The sequence below is a fragment of the Puntigrus tetrazona genome, chromosome 17 (genome assembly GCF_018831695.1).
Source record: "Puntigrus tetrazona isolate hp1 chromosome 17, ASM1883169v1, whole genome shotgun sequence".
Taxonomy (NCBI): domain Eukaryota; kingdom Metazoa; phylum Chordata; class Actinopteri; order Cypriniformes; family Cyprinidae; genus Puntigrus; species Puntigrus tetrazona.
Window position 1 is genome coordinate 7,162,839 of NC_056715.1, and position 26,002 is coordinate 7,188,840.

Genomic DNA, 26,002 nt, shown 5'->3' on the forward strand with positions numbered 1-26,002 from the left:
GAGGTAACTACAGTATCCAGAAAGATATGAACTTTTGATTATAGAGAGTGTTAAAGAACTGAAACAAATTAAGGTCCCTTTTATTGCTCACTGGACACGCAGACTTTTTTCTTTAAAAATTCTAATAAGAAATTGGTAGATTTGGTAGAAATTGGTAGATATATATATATATATATATATATATATATATATATATATATATATATATATATATATATATATATATATTTTAATAAATGTATCAATTATGCTGTGTAAACTTTAATCATGGCAATTTATAATATTGTACTTCAGTAATTCAGTTGTGGAATTTATGCTTTTTTCTAGAAAAATGTTTTTGTTCGGTCTGTTAAATTGATTAATCACGTAATATATGTGTATTGTGTATATTTAAACACACAAACACACCTCTATATTATATATATATAAAACATTTTAATATATAGTCTTTTCCTCAATTCAAATGTGCTAATCTTTTTAGTGTCTGGTTTTTGTTATTTTTAACTATGAAAATGTATTTAAATACAATGTTCATATAACACTATGTGTAATGTTTAGAATATAATACTTTTTAAAACAATATTTGACATTTTAATCTACTACATAAGCATTTCAGTGAGGAATAAGCCTCCCCCGGATTTAAAAAAGAATGCTTTAGAGCAAGGTCACTCCCATAATTCATATGCAAGGAAAACAACGCACACATTTTTATTTTGAAATACACATACTTTTTATTGGGTGACAGTTTGGCTGTTAGTACTTGGCATCAATTGAAATACAGTTGCAAATCTTTTTGGATGTGCATATGGCAAGAGCAGTGAAAATGTATCCATGGACTTAAAATGACCCAGTAGATATAGTTTGTGAGTTTACACAGTGAGTAAAAGTCCACGTCAGTTCTAGGGCCGAGCAGCCATCTTGGATCTAAGTGAATGGCTTGGAGACTTTTAAGCATTTAAAGCACAGAATCTAGCAAACAGTGAAATTCCTCTAAGTTTTTTTCCCCCCAAACCCTATGAACTGGTGCATTTTCTTCTTGCTAAAACCAGTTAAATAAAATAATGCTGAAAAGCCATTCAAAAATCAAATTCACAGTGAATTATTAGCAAATGTCCCTCTACAGGGATGAGTGTCTTAATACCTGTGATCAAAATGAAACAGAAAAACAAAAGATCAAATGAATAGTGCTCTTTATGTGCTCATACAAGCATATTATAGCAATAACTACATTTTATAAAGAGGCTACACATTGTGTTATCAATAAAAAAAAAAAAATAGCAAAGCTGCCGATGAACTGGTACGGTGCAAATAAAGTCAAGAACAAAAAGCAAAAAGTTTAAACGGCAAAACAAGAAGAACGTTCACCCCATCAACACTCTCAGAGCAAAAAGGTGTGCTTACTCCACAAATCTGCACGTTTGTAAAGTTTTGTGTGTTCTGCCCTACAGGTGCACGCACACATCACATGTGATAACATCACTTCCTGCTTCTACCGCCTTGCACAGCCAACGAAAGAGTGATCTGCAGTAGTTTGGGTTTTATTATCCAGAGATTTAAAACAGGGTAAATGAACAATACCCCCCCGAAAAAACAAACTCATCTGTTGGTCTCTCATGCGAATCGTGCAGAGCATATGCAATTATTTGCAATTAACAATCACATGAGCAGCAAATTTAGATTACATTGAGAAGCTTTAGCGTTTTATCCTTTGTGCATCTTGCTATTTTTTCTTTTTTTATGATATTACATTGTTTGATGATATTCACAATCTGTGGTCACCCTGGCAGACGCTAGGGATGATTTTTAGAGGAAAACCTTTGTTCCATCACGTTTTCCATCCATGATCTGTGCTATTATCACAAAATTGAATTGTCCTGCGCAAGAACTAGGCTATTTGGCGCTTTTCGTATTGTATTGCTATGCAAATCTATGGAAAAGCAACTAGATGACATTTTTCAAAGAGTCATAGTCGAGTTGCATGCTGACTTTCAAAGAATAAAAATATTCAGTCGTCTTCACCTCAACGATCTGAAATTGTTGATTAATACATTTCCATAGCAGCATTACAATTTTGCAGCTGAAGCTTTGACACACAGACTTCACACTGGCAGGATAGCATGATGGAATAAGCAGGAATAAAACGTGAAACGTCGCACTGCAATACCTTTATTGCTTTCAGATTTTTTTTTTAAGTGTCGCATTTATCTCAATATCTTCCAAACCTCTCAAAAACTCAAAACTATTGCCTGTCATCTGTGGTATCATCTCCAGACCACATGCACGTCAGTCACATCATTTCCTAAACCAAAATATAGCACAAATTTCAAATTCAAACGATAACTGCCAGTAAAGTTGTTAAGGTCTAAGGTTTTCAAGTCTTGTGATCTTTGATGTAAGTTTCTAAAAATAGAGCAACAAAGGCATTTCACACAACTGCATTCGAGAATTGCAAAGAGGGAATGGGAAATTAGAGGTTTAGGTTTTAAATGGGATTATTTTGGCGTGAAGGTAAGGTTATGGTTTTTGGAATGGGAATAAGTTTTAGTTTATGTTTGGGTTTGGACTATCTGAATTTAGTAACCATGTGAAGGCTGGTGAGAGTGGAAGAAAGAATGTGTGCTCTTAAGGCCTGCATACACACACTGCTCATAAAGCCGCTAATGCTAAAACAAGGCTAAAAATCTGTACAATATCTTTAAATACTGTATATACAGAAATAAACATTTTCATATGTCACATATTCTCCAAAATAAACTCCTAAATAAAAAAAAAAAAAGAGAACAATAATAAAAATTAAACAAAAAAATCAGTGGCTTCTCTTTCTAAGGAGCAGGATAAAAGGCAACTAGCATATAGCGATGGCTATCGTTTCGAATCATGTTGCAGGTACAGCTAGCGGCTTCTCTGTCACTGCCACTTCAAACGATGATTAAGATTCACATTCTAGGATTTATGCGTTCTCATTCTGCTTTGAGCAACATACTGACCAACAATATGAATTTCGCAAACAAACAAAATGGCACCCTCAATCTCCTGCCAAACGGAGTCACTGTCTAGAACATACAAAAAGTCAACTTAATGAGACGTAAGAACAATACAAACAAAAAAAGTGTTTTGCCACGTAGTCCTGCAGCACTGATGGTAATTTAGTCACGGAATAAGCACCTTTGTGATGTGTAGCTCAGGTTTCGGTACCATTCTAAACATTTGAGATGAAGAACATTCCGAGTTTGAAAATGGCCTCCATTCCAGAAGATAAAACCATCTGCTTTAACCGCCGCATCATAACCTAAATGAATGAACGGGTTCTAGACTGGGCCTTGGAGGTAATAGACCAGAGTTTAAGAGAAAAGCAGTATGTTTTTGTAAGACAATGATATTATATTTCTGCCAGAATGCCTAACATAGCTGCCTTAACCTGAACTTGTCTTGCTAAGTTATTACAGGGTGCTATTCCAAACTGCACTACTAGCAATACGCAGCTGTATTTTGGCTCTATCCATGCAGAGTTTGCATCTCTGTGCAGAAAATAGCCACTAAGACTACAAATAGACTATAATAGAAGCATACAGAGAATAACGGACTGAGCCTGGATGAGTGTCGATGAGACAAAATATAGTCGACTTTGGCCAAATATGAGAAAGTTTCATTTCGAGCCCAGTTGTGGATCTGGACAATGAAATGACCAAATAAAACAACATGAATGGCATCGACTGAAAACTATTCAAGCAAATGTCACATGGAAGGTCGGCAAACATGGAATATTAGTTCAGACTCCAAACCTTCATCTCTCGTTCAATCTGTATTTTTAGCTTTCTCTCCCTTTTCTCTATCCTTCTACACTGCAAAACTATTTTTAATCAGCATTTTATCTTTGTTTCCAGGAAAAATAGCTAAACATCATTTAAACTAGAAATTATTACTTCAGAAGCAAAGTATTAAGGCTGTTTTGCAGAATACAGCTTATTTTTTTTCCTTTATTGTTGTAAGAATTTAGTGATTGATGTTTTTAACAAGAAAATAAATAATTTGCAAATAAATGTAATTCAGTATCAGCTGTTGAACAAGTTTTTTTTTTTTGAAAGACATCTTTTTATGCTAACAGAAAGAGACTGCATTGACGTTAAAAATACAGTTAAATACGAATTCTGAAATATTATTACAATAAAAAAAAAACGTTTTCAGTTTATTATACATGATATGTATATACACAGACATATACACACCATGTAGTTTAATCCTGTGTTAATCTGAATTTAGTAGCCATTACACCAGTCTTTTGTGTCACATGATTTATCAGAAATCTTTTAAATAAATACTTTGCTGCTATTTGGTGCTTAAGATACATTTATTACTTTTCCTTCATTTTGAAAACAGTTGTGCGTAATATTCATGTGGAATTTATGATGTATATTTTTTTCTAGATTCTCTGACGAAAGTTTGTTTGCATTTACTTGCATGAATTGTTTATAACCGTAAATGTCTTTGCTCATTTTGCTCATTTGAATGAGTCCTTGCTATTTCTTTCACATGAAGCAATTTTATAAGTAACAAATCTATCTTCTTTTAAAGAATGTTTGGATATTTTGACTGGAACGCATAACTAAAATGCTGAGTTTCTGCAGTGCGTGGTTTACTCATCCCTCATCTTTCTCTATTGACTAAGGAAATCAATGCTAGCTTTGACACTGCGAGAGGTTGCCACGTCGACAGCCATGGCTCTTATCTCAGTGTCTCCGAACTGCATGAGCGTCTGGATCTCTCTTCGTGCCGCTGGACTCTCTGTACCGCTCACATCCAGCTTCAGCGTACCACACTTCCTCACGCCTGGGTCCGTGATGAAACTGACCGACTCTTTTTCTGAGCAGTATACGTGAATGACGATCACCTGCTGTGACGGCTTTGCCGGTGTGTAGCTGCGCTTTACCGTTTCCCCCAGCGCCACCGACTGATCGGCTGAGATGAACGTGTCGAAGACGTCGGTGCACCAGCGCGTACCGTCCTTCACAAGCATCTTCTCCGGAGGGTGCTTCCCCTCTACGAAACGGTTCAGGACGCCCACGCCGTAGGTGAGCGGAGAACGACGCACCTTTATGACACTGGGATCCAAGCCGAATAGCACCGCCCCCTTGAGGATGGTCAAGCCCACATCATGTGGAATAATAATTCGGCTGCGTCCCTGAAGCATCTTCTGAACCGCCTGCTGCAGCAGCGGAGACTCTGCGAATCCTCCCACCAGGAAAAGGAACTTGATGTCTGTCACCTCTGGCTTTTCAAATAAATCAGCTGGTGAACATATAGAAGAATGAAAGCAGAGAGAGAAAGAGAAATGGGATTTTAAAACGAAAAATGTCTATTACTCAATGGAATGGAATCAAAGAATGTTACGCATTCCTCCGGTTCTAATCAACACAATAAGTTTATTAGCATTGGTGTACCTTTTGAACAGATATAGACCAACATAGGAGCTGAGGGACTGAGTTCTGACCCAGTTCTGTGAGAGTATTATTGGGCAGATGGTCGAGACACTCCTGACTGGGCCAACGCTTGCCCCAATTGTGTCTCCCAATGACTCATTAGTTTACACAGCTTTACACATTCTACTAAAGCCTGGAATACACAACTTTTGCCCAGATTTTTGCCCCAATTTGCAGTCTGTGAGAGTTTGGGCAGGGAATATTGGACAGATACTGGGCAGTCTGTAGACAGATTTCACAGAAAATCACATAATATATAATAGACACAGGTTAATAGGCATGATTGTTTTGCCCGAGACAAAGATTCCGTGTTTGATATTCTGCAATACCAAATTATACCAACAAAAAGAAATAAAAATAGTTGAAGAAACATAGATGAAAATTACAAATTAGTCCTTGGCAAACAGCTGTGACTTCAATAAATAAGATTTAAGTTGAAATAAAAATGACAAAAAATAAAACCCATACCAAAACAACTAAAAATAACTAAACATTTAAGCGAATTAAAAATATTAATAAAATGTATATAAATAAATAAATATTAAAATATTAAAATGTTTTATACCATGTTGTGTTACAAGATATAATAATTGGATAAATAGCCCTTGTATTAAGAACACATAACTTTCCATTAATACACAAATCCAGACACTCCCATCTCACAAAAAAATTCCAGATATGAATATAATATTATTGTTCCAAATGACTCACTCAGGTGCTGTATAATATGGTCTATAGTTGGTTTGAACAGCGCATTCATTGCATCTGGGCTCATCCTCAGCATGCCCTGCGACGACCACTTTACAAAGTCAACACTGCAGAAGAGGGACGAAAACAGAGAGCGAATGTTAGACACTGAAATAAATAACAGATTATCTGTACTTGCAGGTTAAAAGGTTTTTTCATATGGAAGACTGTCGAGAAGCTTGATATTATCGAGTTTACATTATTAGGTTTTACACTGCTATAAAAGTCAGCCCATGTGTGCTAATAGCTGTGGTTTCCAGTAAACAGATGTGTGATGCAGGGCTGAACGAGTGCTCAGAGATGCCTGACTCGCAGGCTTGTTGGAAAAACTGTCCCCTGTGAGACATAAGAGCTCAAAATCCATAATATGCAAGTTAGAGTAGTCTAACTCGTGACTCGCAAATGATTATCTCATTACTGTGTTAGGAAAAATTCAAAACTTAATTATTAAACAATGCAGATAATATAACAGGCTTGTATTTTCAAAATAACAGAAAGATTAAAACTAGATAATTGTGCCTCTTAATTAGACATTTTTTTGTCATATCTGATACTTTTGAGAAGCAGGAAGCAGCATTATAACTAGTTTTAAATGACTGATATTTAAAGTAGTTTTCTGAGAAATGTTTAGAACTGCTACGAAATTGTAGCTGGATGCATATAATTCCTATGCTGCTAAACAGAAGATTAAGCAATTATCTCATTAACAAAATGACTTGCCTTTTAACAAATCTGTTAGTGCTACTGGGTGATAATTACATAAATAAATATTCATGACAAGCTGATAACAGGTCATAATGTGCCATATCTCTCCCTTTTTTTAGATTGTAGCTATGGCCCTTGATTATGAGTGAGTTTAATACATAGTCAGCAATCACAAACACAAACAAACATGGTATTCATTTAGCTGACTTGGCCATCTTTATACAGGGCCTGATGGCTTATTGAATGGCTGTGTGTACGGTATTGACAGGAGTCATGAATAGGCAGATTAACTCTCCAGGGGCTGTAGGTCACACATGCCTGACCTCAAAAGAGACAGACAACAATTACCGCAAAGGCAGAGAGTCAGCAGGACTCACAACAGTCACCAGTTTATGACTACAGAAAAATAATAGACCTACAGTGTGTATATATATATATATATATATATATATATATAATATATATTTGGTTATTAAAAAGTTATATTTATTCATTTTAAATTTAAATGTATTCAACCTAAAATATTCATATTTAGTAAATTAAATATTAATATATAACAGAATCAAATATAAATATCACTTATTTTGAAAGCAATTAATTGTGATTTAATTTTTTTTTTTAAACCCATAATACATTAGGATATTGTGGAAATATTAATTTAAATATAAATATTCATATTAGTATATGATGGAAATTAATACTGATATTAACATTATTATCATTAAGTAATATTTTAAAAAAAAAGTACTAATGTCAAACACAAATGCACTGTGATTCTGTAGAAGTGTTCTATATCTCAACATGTCAACATTTTCGTTTTAATTCTTTTTCTATTTCAAAGGGGGGAAAATTTTTTTCAATTTTCAAGCAACACGAATGAGGGCAGATAATGAAAAACAACCATGAAATAATCTGCGGAAGGTGCGACTTGACCAGACTGAATTAATGGGCGATTTCTATTACAGTGTTTAAAACACTCACTTGCTCTTCCTCAGTGCATGCTCTACACTGTGTCCTCTGAATTTCTTATAATAGTCGATGAAAGAGAAAGGCAGGTTGATATTCAACGGATTGCTTCGGTCAGGAGCCGCCGCCCTCTTACGAGACTCAAACGCGATCATTAGGTCCACCCAGGCAGCTGGACGTTTGATCTTAAACTGATCAATGAAATCCTGTCCGAATATCTTACACAGGAGCTTCTCAAATTCATAATCTATACCGATAGAGCCGTATGGGCCTCCTGCAGAGAGAACAAAAAGATAAAAAAATTATTTCAGATGACTGCAAATAATTGCATTCTACAGATCTTTTTTTTTTTTTTTTTTTTTTACAGGAACTAAAAGCTTTAAGCAAAATACAAGGTCATAAGGGTAGTGTCTTATACCTGAGGCTTTGTAAAGCTCCTTCAAATGCCCTTCCGGCATCCGGATCTGATGCACAGTAAGATCCACTGTGCCTCCTCCACAATCCACCACCACATAACGGTCACCTAGACAGCAGCAAAAACAGCATGTGAGGGTCACCAGCAAAAACTATTTCATCAGGATGGATCTAAATCTCATCTGGTGACATTTTACACTCTTTCAGGAACTGCAGATGTTGGATGTGACTGAGTGCTTTTGCAAGGTGTCAGGGGAACAGTGACCTACATTTAAGGCTCTGGGTTCAAGTAGACGACTTTGGAATTAAAGTACTAACAGTATGAGATTATTTAAAGAGACAGTTCACCCAAAAACGGGGGGGAAATTACTCTCGTATGATGGTCTAAACCCATATGACTTTTTCCATACAGGACATGTTGCAAAATATCTTCATTTGTATTCGACAGAAGGGGGGACAAAATATCACACAGGCTTTGAGCAAATTACAAAGTACATTTTTTTTTAACTGGCTCTTTAACACTGAAATTTGAACGATTTTGAAAAAAAGTATTTTGCATGAGGGTTATTCCAGCAGTAGTGAATAGGCAAAGTGTGCTGAGGCTAATGGTTGAGCAGCTGCTAATTCAGGCAGCAGAATAAGGGCAGGAATTTCAAACTAAGCATCTTCTTATCCTCTCAGCAAGGCTGCATCTAGTCTCAGTAGGCACATTCAAAGACCACCCAAAGTCTATTTGCTGACTGTCCAATGTATAATGGACACAAAAATGGCAAGTTTTAATCTGATCGACTGTGAAAAAACCCTGTTATTCTGTTAAAATTAATTTGTTATCGTTTACAGTCAAAAAAATAAACTGACATGAAATTAGATGTATCAGTAATGCACATTTGTGGACATCTTATGTTATTACATTATAACCGATTTCATAGACAGGACTTAGCCTAAATCAGGATTAGGACATTTGAGTAATTTTTATAAACACGCCTTAGAAAAAAAAAAAAATTGGTATGCCAATTGAGTTATTTTAAGTATATTTTCAGCATGATGGTGTTTTGTATTTGTGTGACACTATACACCTTCTGTATATGCATTTACCTCAGTTTGAGGAAAAGCTACTTTGAATGAACGTTCAATTTTCTCTTTACCACCCGTGGTTTAAAAGTGGTTGCCAGTATGTTAAAAGATTAAAACAATGACGCATTTCATATTTTCTTAATGTAAGCATTCATTAATGTAATATTCTAAACATGATGTCTTATACTGCATTTCCACATTGCTTCTTTGTACATCTAACTGAGACTAGAGTGCATCCTTCCTAAGAGCTTCAGACTTGAGGGTATCTTAACCTATGACAGCAGCATTAGAAACAGCAGGAGCAAAATACTACAAGGAAAAACAAACGTGTGAGAAGACACAGACTCTACCTTCAGTGAGTTCAGACCAGAGCTCTCCTATGACATTCTCCACCAGAAAGGTGCGGCTCTGTCGGTTACGGCGCACATGCTCCTTGGCTGGTTATTGACAGAGAGAGACAGGAAGTGTGTGTGAGAGGGAAGGCAGCGTGAAGCTGTTTGTGTGTGTGTATGTGGCAGTTTCTATAGGCAAGGCGACAGGATGAGAAAGGAATATGGGCTGAATGTGCTTTCTTTAAGCAGGAGGATGCTGCTGGAAAAAAAAACAACTTCTAATGGAATGCAAGACGTCTGTCATTTTAGGTAAAAAAAAAAAAAAAAAATTAAATCTAAAGGAAAAAACAGTAAATGCTAGAATTATTATTTCATATTATTTGAAACTTACATTTTAGGGATACATTATATTAAAATTATCAAAAACTTGGTGAGCTCAAACATTTTCACGTTATACTAAAGAAAACTTAAACTAAAACACAAAAAAAGTTGCATAAATTTAAATGCTAAATATGAATCTAGACAACAACATTATGAACATGTATTTATTAGTGCTGTCAGAAGATTAATCACGATTAATCACATTCAAAATAAAAGTTTTTGTTAACATTATATATGTACGTGGTCAGTATATATATATATATATATATATATATATATATATATATATATATATATATATATATACACACACACACATATACATATACACACAAACACACACACTCAAATCTTTTCTGAAATATATTCACGCATGTGTTTGTATTTATATATATGTATACACAGTACACGCACATATATTATGTAAGCAAAAACCTTAATTTTGGATGCAATTAATTGTTTGACCGCACTAATATTTCTTGTTAAATTGGCTACATTTACATTAACAGTGTTATTAAATTATGTATTTTAAAAAGGTGTTAGATAGTAGATAGTAAATAAATGTAAAAATGAAAAAAAAAAAAATCAATAAAAAAATGAGAATACACAATTAAATATCAAAATAACTGATGAGATAGTAATATAGTGTACATCCCTAGAAATGCTCAATCATGCAACCGTCCACTATGGGGAAACATATATTTGTGCATTTTTCCTGTAATACAACGACTGATAATCAAATGAAATAGAATAACCTGCACTGATTTTAATCTAGTTTATTCAGTTTTATTAAAACCAGACCAGCCATTTCACGCATGCAAACAAGTCAATTTGAACTAAAAACGTGATATGTATAGTTTTGCTCAGTGTTTAACCAGTACGTCTTAAATATCCAGTACATCTTTCCACAATTACTTCCTCTCTTTTTCACTTCTGTGAACTTCCTGACTGCAAGCGGAATGTAAAAGTCTCTGTTCATTCACTGTGGAGGGGGAGATTGTTCTGGCCTGATAAAGGGCAGTTGGTCTGATGACATCAGTGGATAATGGCCATCCTGGCAGTTGTAAACATTTCCCAAACAGGAAGTGTAAGCTCTAAGGGAGAGTGACCGCATGGAGACTGAGATTTCCTCCAACCTACAGAAAACAATGAAATGGACCAGCAGACATGTTCTCAGTAAATGACAGCTTCTGACGGGGCGTGGGAGACCCAACCACACAACAGACCCTGAACCACCCTGAAAGACATATAAGCTGCATTCACAAGGAATCACAAACTATTTTACTTAGAAAATAGGCAGTAAAAAAAAAATAATTTGTGGACTTTGAGACTTTTAGAGATTGTTTTGGGGGAATGTTATTTAGTTCAAATGAATATTGTTTCTTTATTGATTTCTAAATGATAACATTTCATCCTAAAAATATACACTACTTTTCAAAGGTCTGGGTTCAGCAAGACATTTTTTGGTGATAAATGTATAATTTTATTAAGAAAGGGTACAAAAAAACATTAAGAAACATACTTGTTGTCATCATTAATATTCATATAAAATGTTTCTTGTGCATCAAATCAGCATATCAGAATGATTTCTGAAGAATCACATGACAAATGAAGCTCAAAATTCTGCTTTGCATCATAGGAATCCATTTTAACATTAATTTTAATGGCATGAAATGTATAAAAGATTTTAAAAGATTTTGTATAAAAGAAAAACAATTTTCCTTAACTGCCAGTTGCTTTGCATAAAAGTGTGCTAAATGAATACAAGTAAATGGTATTTATGTTTATATAAATATTGTCTTTGTGAACACTTCCGTCAAAAACATTTAACGGTAATTTATAGTACAGACTCTAAACTTTCTGATGTCATTTGAACATCCTTAATAAATAACACATCCAGATGATTAATAATTTCTGCGTGCCGTCCCTCAGAGGGAAACGCTGTAATCTCTTGTCAGTTTCTGGTCGTCCCGTGCAGAGGGAGTAGATCTACGGCTGTCAGACAGACACTCTCTGTGCTGCTCCACAACAGGTCGCCACACACAATTGCTTCCTGTCTCAGGATCTCACCGCCAAGTAAAATGAACCACGCTTTCAGTGCTCACCATTGAATATCAAATATACGGACTATCAGAGCACAAATACTACTGCTGCTAAAACAATCAATACACACTACTTCCTTTGTCCTTCATTCAGTCTTTTTCTCTCTCTCTCTCTCTTTCTATAGAAGAGCATTTGCAGAGAGGTCAAATCTCTTCCTTTCGATGCATCACGATCATTTAGTGTTACTTCAACTGCTATTTTCAACTTACAAAAACCATCTGATCATATTCTTGCTCTGTCACTTCTTTTTTGTCCGCGCAGAGGTTTAGAGTTACAGATGTGCTTGCTGATGCCTACAGAGCTGCTGATGTCATCAGACTGAGGTCACCGATGTCACACAAAGGTCATCGCACGTATATAGTTTGTTACAGGAATGATAGTTGTGCTTTAGCTGTCTCAGACTCATAAAGGGCCAAATAACGTTCTTAAAATCCTTAACGTTGACATTAACCAATAATGATTAACATTTGAACAAATGTGGCTAAGAGACAGATTAAGAATGGCAACATTTTTTTGGTATAATTTGTTTTCTTTTCAAGGGAATGCAAGGCATGGCCTCAAACAATTACATGATTATGAATAAATGTGCATGCAAACTTAGTAAGAGAGAGGGAGGGAAAAATTTATGAGGCAGGGGGATTGTGAATTTGCCAAAGCTGTTTCTCATGCTGGCATCACCATTCAGCTGTGCTCCAAATGACTGTTAACTTCTGAACGCACATGAAAAATGGCTTTTCATTGACATTTCTAAAATATATATATGCATTTATACTAAGCATACTATATATACTTAGGTGAAACTATTTCTTTAATATAAAGCCCACCGTGTAAGTGCATGCACTGTCAGTCTGTAATAAGGACATGAGCAGGGCAATGGAGGTAAAGTGGAATGAATCGGAAGACAGAGAGTGGTTCAGTGTTTCTGTGAGAGAGGCAGAAATATAGCAGAAAAGGCTCTGTCTCTATACCAAACACATTTATGACTGAATTCAATGCGATTACATTTTACTTTGGTAAGACATACCACGTCATGGATGTGTTCACAGCGTTTTTACTGTGGAATGTAATAGGCTGTTTCTTCAACTATGAGCACTTTTGAGCCTCGCAAAGTGAATAATGAATAAAAATATATATATATATTATTATTGTTATAAATTCAATTTAATATTGAATGAATTATGCCCATAGTTGTAAACAGCATTGTGTGTTCATGCATGACAGCATACACGCTAAGGTTCAAAAGTTTGGGAGATTGAAATAAAAAATTTCAGTTACTTTTGATCAAGTTAATGTGTCTTTGTTGAATAAAAGAAAAATTTTGTTGACTCCAAACCTTTGAACAGTAATATATATGCAAGCAAAAACTTGATTAGTTAAGGCCAAAAATGTGTCCCTACTAGTCCTTACTGAATAAAAGTTATCTTCCCTTAAAAAAAAAAAAAAAAAAAAAAAAAAAAAAAAAAAAAAAAGTTAGGAAAGGCCACAGATATATTGGACATCTAAAATGATCAAAAATCAAAAGCTATTCAACTCTTGCCTTCATCCATTTCTCTCTCTCTCAGTGTTTTCTGCATGCAACAATAACTTCTCTCTCGTTGAGGTGAGAGTCTAATAAGCATTTTCCAGATCAAAGCAATCATCCTTAGCCTTAGAGTGAGCAGAGCATGTGTGTGCCATTATTTAGTCGTTTGGAATGCACTTGTCAAAGGAGGAGATGTCACTTCCTCATTATCTTCAGCTGGGATGTTCCTATGACAATGCATGCAGCAGACTCGTTAAGAGACAGCGATTTTTTTACTTTTTTTTTTTTTTTTTTAAATCACATTTTATATATAAAATGCCATCTCTTAACGAGTCTGCTGCATGCATATATATATAGCATAACTGTTGTAAAGCATAACTGTTGTAAAAATGTTTTATATATATATATATATATATATATATATATATATATATTTAAATTTTTTTACAACAGTTATGCTAACGATATCTGCTGACGCACATTGTGCATCCCACATCCCAGCTGTAGTTAAAAAGAGGAAATGATATTGCTTCCTTCGACAAGTCCAAACAACTAAATAATGGTATGCATGTGCTCTGCTCATTTCAAAGTCCGCAACTAACAAGGGGATAAGGACGATGACTTTGATTTAAAAAAATTACCATGAACCGTACGGTACACCATATTCGCATCACTACACTCCTAAAATCTGATACTGTAAAAAAACATTGATAGTTATATACTGAAGTATGAGAAAAATATATTTACAGTTCACTACTTAGCTATACACTAAGACATTTTTTCTGTGTGAAGGATTAGACCAAACAAACAAACAAAAAGCCTACATCATGACCTGCTTGACAACTTACTACAGCTTATTTGGCCTTTTGAAGAACAACTAATTACTGGCCAAAGGTTGAGTGATGCCATCAAAACACACAGACAAAATGACACTCAACAAGCATTTAAGTACTGTAACATAAACTGGAACAATATGAGTGTGATTTGGTTTATCGCCACAACAGAATGCTTATGGTGCAGCAGTATCACTGTAACAGACAGTATGGCCGTCTTACCCTGGGTCATTCCCACCCCAACGTTCTCAGTTGGGCTGTAACCGTTCAGGGCCGTTTTGTTGCCCAAATCAACCATTTGGTGGAGACGGAGCTTTCTGCAGTAAATAGACGCAGCCTCTGGTTCCAGAGCAATGATCAACTGCTCAGGGTTGTCACGAGAAACCAGACCAGCCTAAGAATACAGAGCACAGTGACAAGACATTAAACAGAAACCAAGACTCATAAAAGGTAAAATGAACATTTATTCTTAGCTGACTCCTAAAAAACAACATACTCATCTGAACACTTATTTACATATATAAAAAATGTATAACTATGAAGCATTTAACTTGATCTAAAACTGAAACAAAAATAATTTAACAAAACACATACACACATACAAAAACTCAAAAACTAAAAATGAACTCAAATTAAATATAGAAACTTAAAAACACTTTATAAATATTATCTAATAAAACTATTTTCAGGCCCAAAACACATTAATATTTTGGCTAAGTATAATAAGGGCTAACCTCTAAATGTATATTTTTCCAGTATTTTCTTTTCATTTTTTCAATCGATATACATATTAATGTACAAACAAAAAGCATAAATAAATACACTGATAAGTGTCATACTAGCATGACATGCTTGGAAGTGCGTGCAAAAGTGTAAAAGTATAAAAGAAACACCACACACGATGTGCTGAATGGCACGGTTTGCTCTGAGTGTGCTGCAGGATTCAGTGAGTTATGGAGAGACAGTGTGAGCAAAATGCAGAGAGGGAGAGATAGAGGTGAGTGAATGCAGTGTCCTTCATTTCTGTTCTCCTGATCCTGCAGTCCGAGAGCTGAGTCACTGCGCACACGCACACGCACACGCACACACACACACACACACACACACACACACACACACACACACACACACACACACACACACAAAAAAGCACTCCTAAGGCAAGCTTTGCAGGAATTCCCATTGCAGATATCAGGTGTTGCAAACTCCCCTTTCTTCTCCACTCTTTCTCCTGCTGTTCTCTCTGATTTCTTGCTGGGTATATTTGTAGCTAACTCGCTCATGGCTTCCCCACCTCATTTTGTCTTTGCTTTGGACTGAGATGAAAGAAGCTGGAGGCCACACCCTGCTCTTCCTCCCTTTCTCTCTCTCTCACTCTCTCTCTCTCTCTCTCTCTCTCTCTCTTCAACATAAGAGCATTCATCCCTCTGCTTACTACTATGCTGTGCTTATTAGAATTTAAATGCACATTATTTAGGGTAGCTAATGTTTTTTAGTGCGTTTAAATAAAAAAAAAAATCCATAATTACGCTTTAAGTATATTTACATATTTCACAACAGAATAAGCAGCAATAATAGCTTAATATTCTCTTTGATTCATTTGTTTTATCAAGGTTTTGTCTTATTTCTCTTTCCTTTTGACTTGCCTGCTGCATTTATTTACACCTGCTCCCACCTCTAGCATCCAGTCACAAGGGATCAATACTAAGTACTTGTGCAAATGGGTAGAAAAACACCTGTGACCACATCACATTTATATGGGAAACATAAATCTGTCCTGATGCATCCTGGATACAATTCAAGGATTATTGAATTGTTAACCAACCGGTGCGCTAAGACCTTTCTAGGTAATATTAGTAGCGTGTGATACATTTATATCTGGTATAAGCAGCGATCTGCCTAGCCACTTGTAATCAGGTCACCTGTGACCTTACATCTGTTATTATTATTATTACAGCTCAAATACATAGCCTACACACACACACGCACACACACACAATGACGTAACAGAGTCAAACACAGAGTGAGCGATACAGTTCCAGTGTGTGGGGTCTTTATGAGGAATCATGAGAGTCAGTGAAAACAGAAAAACAGTGGCTTGTATCTAGGAGGTGAGATCATTGTCTTTCCTTTTCCTTTTCCTTTAATCCCTTCACTTTTCCTCTTTACATCCTGCATTTCTGTGTATCTCATTCCTTTTCTATTTCAGATGGAAATGGCAGCAAAACAGTGCTCTTTGACCTCCTCCTCTCTCTCTTACTAACACTTGAGGAAGTTCACAGCACAACTCAGTGCTGCAGTACCTACAAACTTCCTCTAGGGATTTGAACAACTTTCAAACTTGTGTGAAAATTCTTGAATCATTACATTAATAGAAAGCACATTATAAACAGAGCTCTCTCCAATTTCAAAACACAAAGTAGGTTGTTATTCAAAGCGAGACATTTTTGTGCATATGTGGCTGTAAGAAAGAAATGTTATACCTTATATGCTGCCTCTCTCATAAACTGCTTAGCCGGCATTTTCCAGATGGCCGGTACTGTGATGACCCATCTGACATCAGCATTATCAAAATCTGCCCCTGCTTGGTCACTCAGCTCCTGTATCCAAAAAACATTTTTAGCACGCTGATGAATTTGAGATATTTTATTTAGCAGGTAGACAATTAAACTGGTCAAGTGACAGATACTATTACAAAAGTTTGTATTTCAAATAAATGCTGATCTTTTGAACATTCTATTCATCATAGCATCCTGAAATTAAATTTAGCATTACAAATAAATGAAACGCGTTTAAAATCTAAATAGCACAACTGTTTTCAGCGCAAGAAGTGCGTTCAGTATCAAATCAGTAAATTAGATTGATTTCTGCAGGATCACGTGACCGTAAACACTGGGCTAAATTCAGCTTTGCATTTATAAGACAAAATTACATGTTCAAATATATTAAAATTGGAAAATTACTTGTTTAATGTTTAATATTTACTATATAATATTTCACATTTTACAATTTTCTGTGTATTTGCTATATACAAATGCAGCATTAATGAGCATAAGTGACTTGTAAAAATATAAAAAGAAACAAAATATTGATATTGATGATGATGATAAAACATACCTTAAGAGCCTGCTCCTTAAAAAAGGCCAGAGCATAAGCAAAAATATCCAGAGCTTTCACCTTTTTCCCATTGGCAGCATGTAAATCTGTATCGATGGACAGATTCTAAAGAAGATAAAATGACAATAATGCCTCTCAGAAATAAGAAATAGCATGACATATCAATTCAAATTATTTTGTACACTTGATAGACTTGTGACCACATTCACAATGAATAAAATATACTCCGTAGGAGTAAAAACTCATTAACAGCATTATTCCAATTTTTCCAGCTTTGACTGGTTAACCTATTAGCAATGAGTTAAACTTTTGTTTGCATTAGTTATTATATACGTTATGCAATAACCTCTAATATTTAAATATATATCTTGGCATTGTTGGGCATGAAGCATCACCTCACACTTCTAATGAATAAATGCATATATGTATGTTGTACGGGTGCGTCCTTACTGCAGTGGTGTGTAGTTTCATTTTAAACTTCTCCAGGTAGAGCCATTGCTTAGACTCGGTGGGATCCAGGTCGTGGTAAAAATCTCGTGCTGCGTAACCAAAACTGTGGAACTTCCTGTCTGGACTCAGCAGAATGGTGGTGGGCGTCTTCTGATTGGACACCCCTGGGTCACCACCCTCCCAGCGCCTAGCAACAAAGAAAAAAAAAAAAAAAAAAAAAAAAAAAAAAATCAACAAATGGGAGGTTGAGTTTGGAGTTGTTGTAGTTTTCACAGCTTCTCCTAATTAAGAGACAACTGACCTAAGATGACCTAAAATATCACTCAACCCAACTGAGCATCATCATCCTCATTATCCTTATCCAGGCAGTCATAAAACCAGCACAAGCATTGTACAGAGACAGAGGCATTTAAAATATTCATGGGCTTTTACTTCCAGAACGAAGCACCTCAGTGCAAAGCAGAACAAGCAGTCTGACTACAGACTGTCTGAGCATAGAAAACCAAAATGATCATATTAGAGTTCTGATTTAATACACCCTATAATAAAGAAGCGATTTTATAGACCCACTAAAATTATACTGAGATTAACCAGTAAAAATGACTGCAAAATTGGCAATTTAGCTCTTCAAAAATGGAAAAAAGTCATATGCTTGCCACTTGATTTGATATTTTGTTAGATTTCTAAATATATTTTGGGTTCCACATCTTAAAAAAAAAAAAAAAAAAGGAAATTGGCACAGTTCATAAGGTTATGGTTCATCAGAGCTAACAATTTCAGTCTCCGCAAACAAACTAAAAAATAACTTTCTGTGCAATCAGGAGAGCCTGTGAGGCAATCTTTTCATCTCCTGTTAACCAACTCAAAGCAGCTGTCTTCCTGACTTTAAATAGATTTAGTAAAAGAGTTTTGTGAGTTTTTAAAAGGAAAGCTGTGTTTGTGTAAAGATTATGAGACTAGACTATCAGTTCAACCCAAATAATCTCAGAGCCCTTGGGCTATTTGTGTTGTTTCTGTAGAACTCTAGTAGCAAAAACTTTCCTTTCAAAAGAAGTGCAAATCTCCCAATGTACTGTGTTCATAAAACTATGAACACTATAGCCATGGAAAACTACAGATAATGCTAACATATTCCTATTGTATATATATATAGGCCTTTAAGTTTCAATAGAAAAAGCCATCTTTAGATTTATTTATCTCCAATTACACTCACAAGTACTTAAACAACTACACTCACTACTTGAACAATTGTTTATTCAAATATGTGAATATATATTAGAAAAACTCTATATAGATGTACTTTTTTTAGAATCCTATTTCTAACTAATCCACAAGAATGCTACTTAGAACTTTCATAATGAGTCTGATGCCTAAAATTAAGCGCACATGCCCATTTGGGCGGGAAACACGTGACTGTCTCTCCCTAGCAGGTACTCTGGAGAGCTGACCTCAGAGTCAAAGGTCACATGACCAAGTAGATCAGGTCAGGGTAACAAAGCAGCTGTGGGTTCATCCTCATATACAACACACAGATACACATGATACACAGTTCTAATATCTAATCATTTTTAATGCGGCATAAGTGCCCAGAAAGAAAGACGCCTGTGAGTTTGACTGAAATAGAGACGTGACTGTCTAATGGATGGACAATCAAATTAATGTCTGCAGAAGAGATGAACTACGCAGGCTAACTAGAAATGGTAATCCATTACTCCAGCAAGATTTTTTCCCCCTTAATTTTAATAAACAAATTAAAAGGAAAAATAATTACTTTTAAAAAGTATATAATTTTATTTGAATTTTAGTTTTTATAATATTTTTTTATACTATTTTTTTTTTTTTTTACCCCACAAAAAAAAACAAACACTAAAAATAAAATAAAATCACAAGCAAAAAATGTCTGCAGATTACTTCTGGGCCTGTTTATATCACATTTTATCTATTCTTTCACATAAACATCCCCCACTCCCCCTCTCTGCACCTTTTCTCTCACCTCATAGTGTGAATGCACTCTGGCTCTTTAGTGAAGGCATATGCGTAGCCACTGGAGGTGGTGCCGAAGTCGATGGCCATCACCACCACATAGGGGTGTCTCGTAGGCTCATTCTCTTCCGAGTCCTTCTGTAGAAAGAAAAGAGGGAAAAGAAGCAGAGGGAAAATGAGGGAAGTGGAAAAAGGGAAAGATGCTCTCAAGTATATGTCAAGCATTAAATTGTTGCATGTAATTGCAGCTCAGTGTAAATAAGATGTTCCATTAAAGCCACATTTGCACGCTGGATATTTCTCTCATGTAATGGGTGACGTCATGCTGGCAGTAAAACGCAGAGCTCACCAGTATGTGTGTGGGGGAAAGTGGCGTGATGCCTGGGTCGCCCATACTCTTGGCTGGAGATGGAGTGGCCATTGCATCTGCAAAGTGAAAGAAAGAAAGACAGAACATTGATAAACCAAACAATCAAACTACAAGGACATGCCTGTAGTCATGTTAATATTTTCTTTTCTTTTTGTTAGCCATCATACAAGCATTTTTCTGTTGGTTTGTCTATTGAGAAATAACATGTTGTGGCTTTATTAAGGCGTAGAAATGTAAATGAAGTACTAAGTACTGTAAAAGAAATAAAGTATAGCTCACAAAGAAGAATCAAACCAAGCAGCATTCTTTTGGTGAATCCACATTACAAACTTGAACCTGTTGCAAAATCTTTTGTGTATTCCTATAGAAATTACTAGATTTTGCTTGGAAATTTAAATCAAACCACTGTAAATGTGGCCGTACTTTCGGTCTAGTAGCATGTGTTTCTCGGTTTTATGTTGGGTCATTTGTAACAAGACAAGTTTGAAAATGTTTTTTGTTTGCCCTAAAGAAATCTATAGCTGCTATGGTATATTTTTGTAAATGAACACCTCACCAATGTCTACTAAACTTCTAAAACATTCCCAAAAATCCAATTAAATGGTGCTCAGAAGCACTCTAGGGCTCAGTTTCATGGTCACAAATGGAGAACAGAACTAAGTGGCACAATCAATGGTGATTCTTCACTAGAAATTATTTTCAGTGGGAACGAGACTTAAAAGCCTCAATTAATGTTCAACGAATTTGTCTGAAAGACCATTCATTTGGCCATACTTTTTTTTTTTTATATAACATCGCTTATGTCTAACATTTTACATTATTTGGTCATAAAATCATCAAATCCTTTAAGAGCTTTAGACCACTACAGCAACAGCTGCTCCCCTCCACACTGACATTTGAATCGAATTAGAGGTTGTATTTGTCCATTCCCGCCGTCCTCATTAGCCGGGCCTAATAGCTTCGCTAAAACACTCGGATGCTGAGCACCCTGAACGCTAAACGAGCGCCCCGGTTCCTCGCTCCGTGGGACGCCGCGTTTTTCTGAGTGTTCATCCTTTTTTCCAGCCTTTACCCCATACTGAGCGCCGGAGTGAACAGAATGAGCGTGGCTCTCTTCAGCGAGTAATTACGGGTTGAGTGACTGGCTACCTGCGGCTCGCACTTCATTTCAACCACTCACCGCATACACGAGCTGCAGCTACCGAGATTGATTTTAAAATGGGACAATGGAACGTCAAAATCAATACTGAAGGAGTAAAATGATTGTCTATAATGATAAACGCCTATAAGTGAAGTGTTATTCAGAAACATACACTTGACCGTCTTTTTATACTTTTCCACGAATGGATTTGCAGGTTAAAGGAACTTAAGTTTGTTTACATGGCAACACGGCTCACTGTACAGGGACTTCATTATAACACATTAAAGTTGCGCAAGGGTAATTACTCGACATCAATGGCAAACGTCTCTCTGGTGGCTGATTGAGAGCTACTTGATTAGGGCTGTGATTGTGTTTTGTACGTGTGTGTGTGTGTGTGTGTATTACATGGCTTTTCAATGAGACTCTTTAAGTCACAACAGAGGATCCAAACATGTGTGGGAATTGGAAAGCAGAAAATGGGCATAAATGGTGGAAAATTACTTGCATTATGGCCAGAGTGCGAAACGGACCAATTCCTTTGATTTTCCTGCTGTTTTAAAGCCTTATTTACACATAAGCATGACAACGAATTTATCTGCAGTCTGACCTGAATGGATGTGCCACAAATTATTGTCAACAAGAAAAAAAAAAAACATATAAATCAATTCTTTTACTCAGAATTGGCTGACATATTGAGTTGTTTTAACACAATAATAACACAGTAAATATACAACAAAAGTTCTCACTTCAAATTCTTGGCCATTTAGATTATTATTATTATTATTATTATTATTATTGGGTAAAATTTGGAATGATTTGCTCAGCAGGTTTATTGAGAAAGCCCAAATCCAGCTTACATCTAAAGTTTCTAAAAACACTGAAAGCAAAAAGACTATTTCAATAAGGTGATCACACATGCTAGTGCCATTACATATGCGTGGATTCTAACAGCGAAAATAAACAAATCAGACAGAGGATGGAGAGATGACCGAAAAAATAGTTGAGTATCCTGTTTTCACCCCTCCTCTTGTCCGCATGAGAAAGGGAGCGAATGAACGGGTGTTCAAGCTCCGTTTCGGAATGTTATACAAATTTCTGACAGGAAGCAGGAGGAGTCAGAGGTCATACCTCCTCTGTGGAATTACAAATTCAGAGGAATTCCAAGCAGCTCAGTACAAAGAAATAATAGAGCTAAGAGACATATGGACCACTGACATGCACAGACAAAAGTGGATTTAGGTCTGGAATCAGTTATCTATAAAATATGCAACACTGACATATTTGAGTCAAAGTAAAGAGAGGGAATCAGAGAGCTGCGATATATATTTGAATACAACGTCAACCATCAATGACACTTTCCCATTTTTTTTTTTTTAGTTTATTATTGATAATTACATATTCAAAAAAGCATACCGAATTTTTTTCCGCCTTTCTCAAAAATCATTGTTCCTTTTCTTTTTCCCCCCACTCTTCACTAAGCAACTTTTATTTCCTTTGCCCCAATTCCCCAGACAAAAGAGAATAAAAAAAGGAAAAACAAACAATAATGTAGAATGATTTCCCAACACTGCTGTCTGACAACGCAGGACAAAAAAATAAAAATAAATAAATAAAAATACAAATGTGCAATGTTCATGGCACCATTATTTTCTTACTCAAAGCAAAGTCAGAACTAAAGTAGGCTAAAGGGAATTTGGCAAGGAAAAAAAACCCAAAAAACAGATTGACACCCAATTAATTGCAATATTATAAAGTGAAAACTCATTAATTCCTAATCATAACCTCATTAAACGACATGTCATATTAATAAAATGTTTTAGAGTTTATGCTCATATACTTCATCTTCAAAAGAGCATTATAACAGTAACTGGGGTGTTAGAACTTCAAACTACAAGTGCCATTAATATGGTTAACAATATTATGGCATACACAAATAGAAAGGACAAGACAAACCCATCTGTAAAATATTACATCTTTGGATAACACACTACAGTTTTATTTCATTTTGAATTATTCAATTTTTTTTTTCTTCACAGTTTAAATCAAATCTCACCATGCCTGAAACAAATGACTGCTTGCTCTGTAACTTTTGTTTTGAACGTTTTCCAAAAATAATAACCAAATGCAGAGATAAAGAAAAGCAAATCCATCATGATGTCAAGTTGAGAATTCCCTAGTAAGTGAAACCAGATCAGAAAAAGGAAAAACATAAAATGTATGCATCTCTCAAACCGTACAACAAGTGTTTTTGATCAATTTTATTAGACTATATTATTCACTAGCACTTACTAATGAATTCTGTGTGAACAGAATCAACAACTGATTTTTCAAGGCTAAGCTAAACGCACTGAACTCCAGCTAAACAGACCACAAACAACTACCGAGGCAAGCCGTCTCAAAGAGGGGCCAATGACAGGGCAGGACTGCTCCAGTTCACGTGTATGTGAAGGTCCATTCAGAGACGGAGTCCCGCGAATGCCAAAAAAACAAACACAGCCGGCCATCCTCTCGCTCGCACTCACTGTCTCCAGCTGGCCCTATTCACTCACAAACACTTACATTCATACACAAACACACATCCCACACACAGTGGGTGAGAGAAGCTGCGCAACAGCTGCGACCGCTGCAATCTTATTAGTCTCTCTCTCTCGGTTAGGGTTGTTAATGTCAGCAGAGGAAAATAAGGGACACTCTCACTTTTCTTCACAGGGACCATTTTAGACAACCCATGCATGACAACTGGCCAAAATCCTAAACAATTGCTTCATTAAGCGCTAAAATGTATACATGACACCGTTTAGATGTTAAAATCAGAGACAGACAAGACAACTGCATCGTTTAAAAAAATCTATATAGCGATTTTTGCTTGATACAGGCCTAATGAATATGCCTATATCTGAAAGTTTCAGACTCAGACAGGACGAATAGTATGAAAGAATGCGTCTGTAGGATTTCCTCTCATCTCATAATGCTGGAATGTGAAGTTTGGAGAAAAAAAAATAAAAAATTGAGGGTTCAGAAAGTGCAGAAAACTCCCATTACATTACACATGAGTGTTTCGACATCTGCATCTCCAACTCGGTCACACCCCTAAACCGCAAGCCATAAATCATAAATAGCGTCGCAGATGCTTTTAAGAGGGGCATATGACGCATCATCTCATCCCAACAGTCTCCTCCCTAATCGATGCCAGTGTCCCACTACCTCAGAGATACACGATACATACTGAGAGCAGGAGCAGAGAGAGAGCATTGATTTTTTGCAGCGCTGGATAGAGGTGTAACCGGCGGTCATCTACACAGCAGAGCAGCTTTCTCTTTGTAATGTAATACCAGTGAAGTTGAGAGATCAGAATCACCTGTGAACTCAGCAAGATCCAGCGGCTGTGTCAGTCAAACGGATCCGTGTAAGCTCTGTGGGATGATTCTGCAAAACTGCCATCAGTTCACTAGGCGGGCGTGAATGAAAGACGTCAGGATTCTTTCTCAATGTAATCATGTCTGTCTGGTGTAAAATAATGAAACTGATTAAAGTTGTTGTGGGTTTCAAAACCTGTCTGTCTGATACTGATTCACAGTTTTTGAAAGAAATGAATACTTTTCTTCAGCAAGGGCACATTAAAAATGGCTCAATAGAGACATAAATTAAGACATATATAATGTTACAAAAGATTTCATGGTTTTTTTTTTAAATGTGTATTCATCAAAGCATGGAAAAATGTGTCTGCTTTCAGAAAAATATTAAGATGTTTTCAACAATGATAAGAAGAGGAAATGGTTTTTTTTTAAACTTTCTCACAACAGGAATAAAATGACTGCTTTTTATATCAAATAAATGTAGCCTTGGTGCATATAAAAGACTTCTTTCAAAAATCAACTCTAATCTGCTGGAAATATTGTAGGTAAATATAAAATACAGAAAAAAATGAGTACAGACAGATATATGGAATGCACGTCTAATGACAAGCTTTGGCTGGTTTAGGATGTTTTTTTTCATAGTTATCTTACCAAAGCTATTACAGCAGGTAATAATAACAGCAGCTGTTAATAAAAAAAAAGAATCCTTAAAGATGTAACATGATGACTAAAGTAATTAACCTTTCTGACTGGAGCTGAACGCACTGGCCTGTGCACCCCAGGAGAACACAGACAGTTTAAAATGCCAAACATGCACCGACTCCTGACGAACAATAAAGAAAGGTAGTCTTTTGAAAGAGAGGAAGACAGCCCAAAGTTGAAAGTCTCTGTATTTGTATGTGTGCTCATGAGCTTGTTGTGTCTCCGTGAGGAAATTCTAAAAATGGCCTCTTGGAGTTACAATAGTCTTCCTTCCTGTGCATCTGGATTCGGACAGCCTGATTACAGCTGCTGCACAAAGCGTAAGGAAA

General features: G+C 35.9%; 1 protein-coding gene across 3 annotated transcripts in view; it reads right to left on the reverse strand.

Moving 5' to 3' along the window:
* Nucleotides 1-705: 705 nt before the first annotated feature.
* hspa12a (heat shock protein 12A) overlaps nt 706-26,002 on the reverse strand; it is a 32,075-nt gene continuing 6,778 nt past the window's right edge. For 2 of the 3 annotated variants that reach the window (XM_043263185.1, XM_043263186.1), the window contains exons 2-12: nt 20,454-20,530; nt 20,115-20,242; nt 18,122-18,308; nt 17,672-17,776; nt 17,038-17,154; nt 14,777-14,948; nt 9,734-9,820; nt 8,314-8,418; nt 7,911-8,169; nt 6,189-6,292; nt 706-5,286 (exon numbers count right to left, since the gene is read on the reverse strand). In XM_043263185.1, coding sequence (XP_043119120.1) covers nt 4,655-5,286; nt 6,189-6,292; nt 7,911-8,169; nt 8,314-8,418; nt 9,734-9,820; nt 14,777-14,948; nt 17,038-17,154; nt 17,672-17,776; nt 18,122-18,308; nt 20,115-20,242; nt 20,454-20,530 — 1,973 coding nt within the window. In that variant the 3' untranslated portion in view covers nt 706-4,654. The remainder of the gene's footprint in view (nt 5,287-6,188; nt 6,293-7,910; nt 8,170-8,313; nt 8,419-9,733; nt 9,821-14,776; nt 14,949-17,037; nt 17,155-17,671; nt 17,777-18,121; nt 18,309-20,114; nt 20,243-20,453; nt 20,531-26,002) is intronic. The other variant, XM_043263187.1, reaches the window with a different exon arrangement.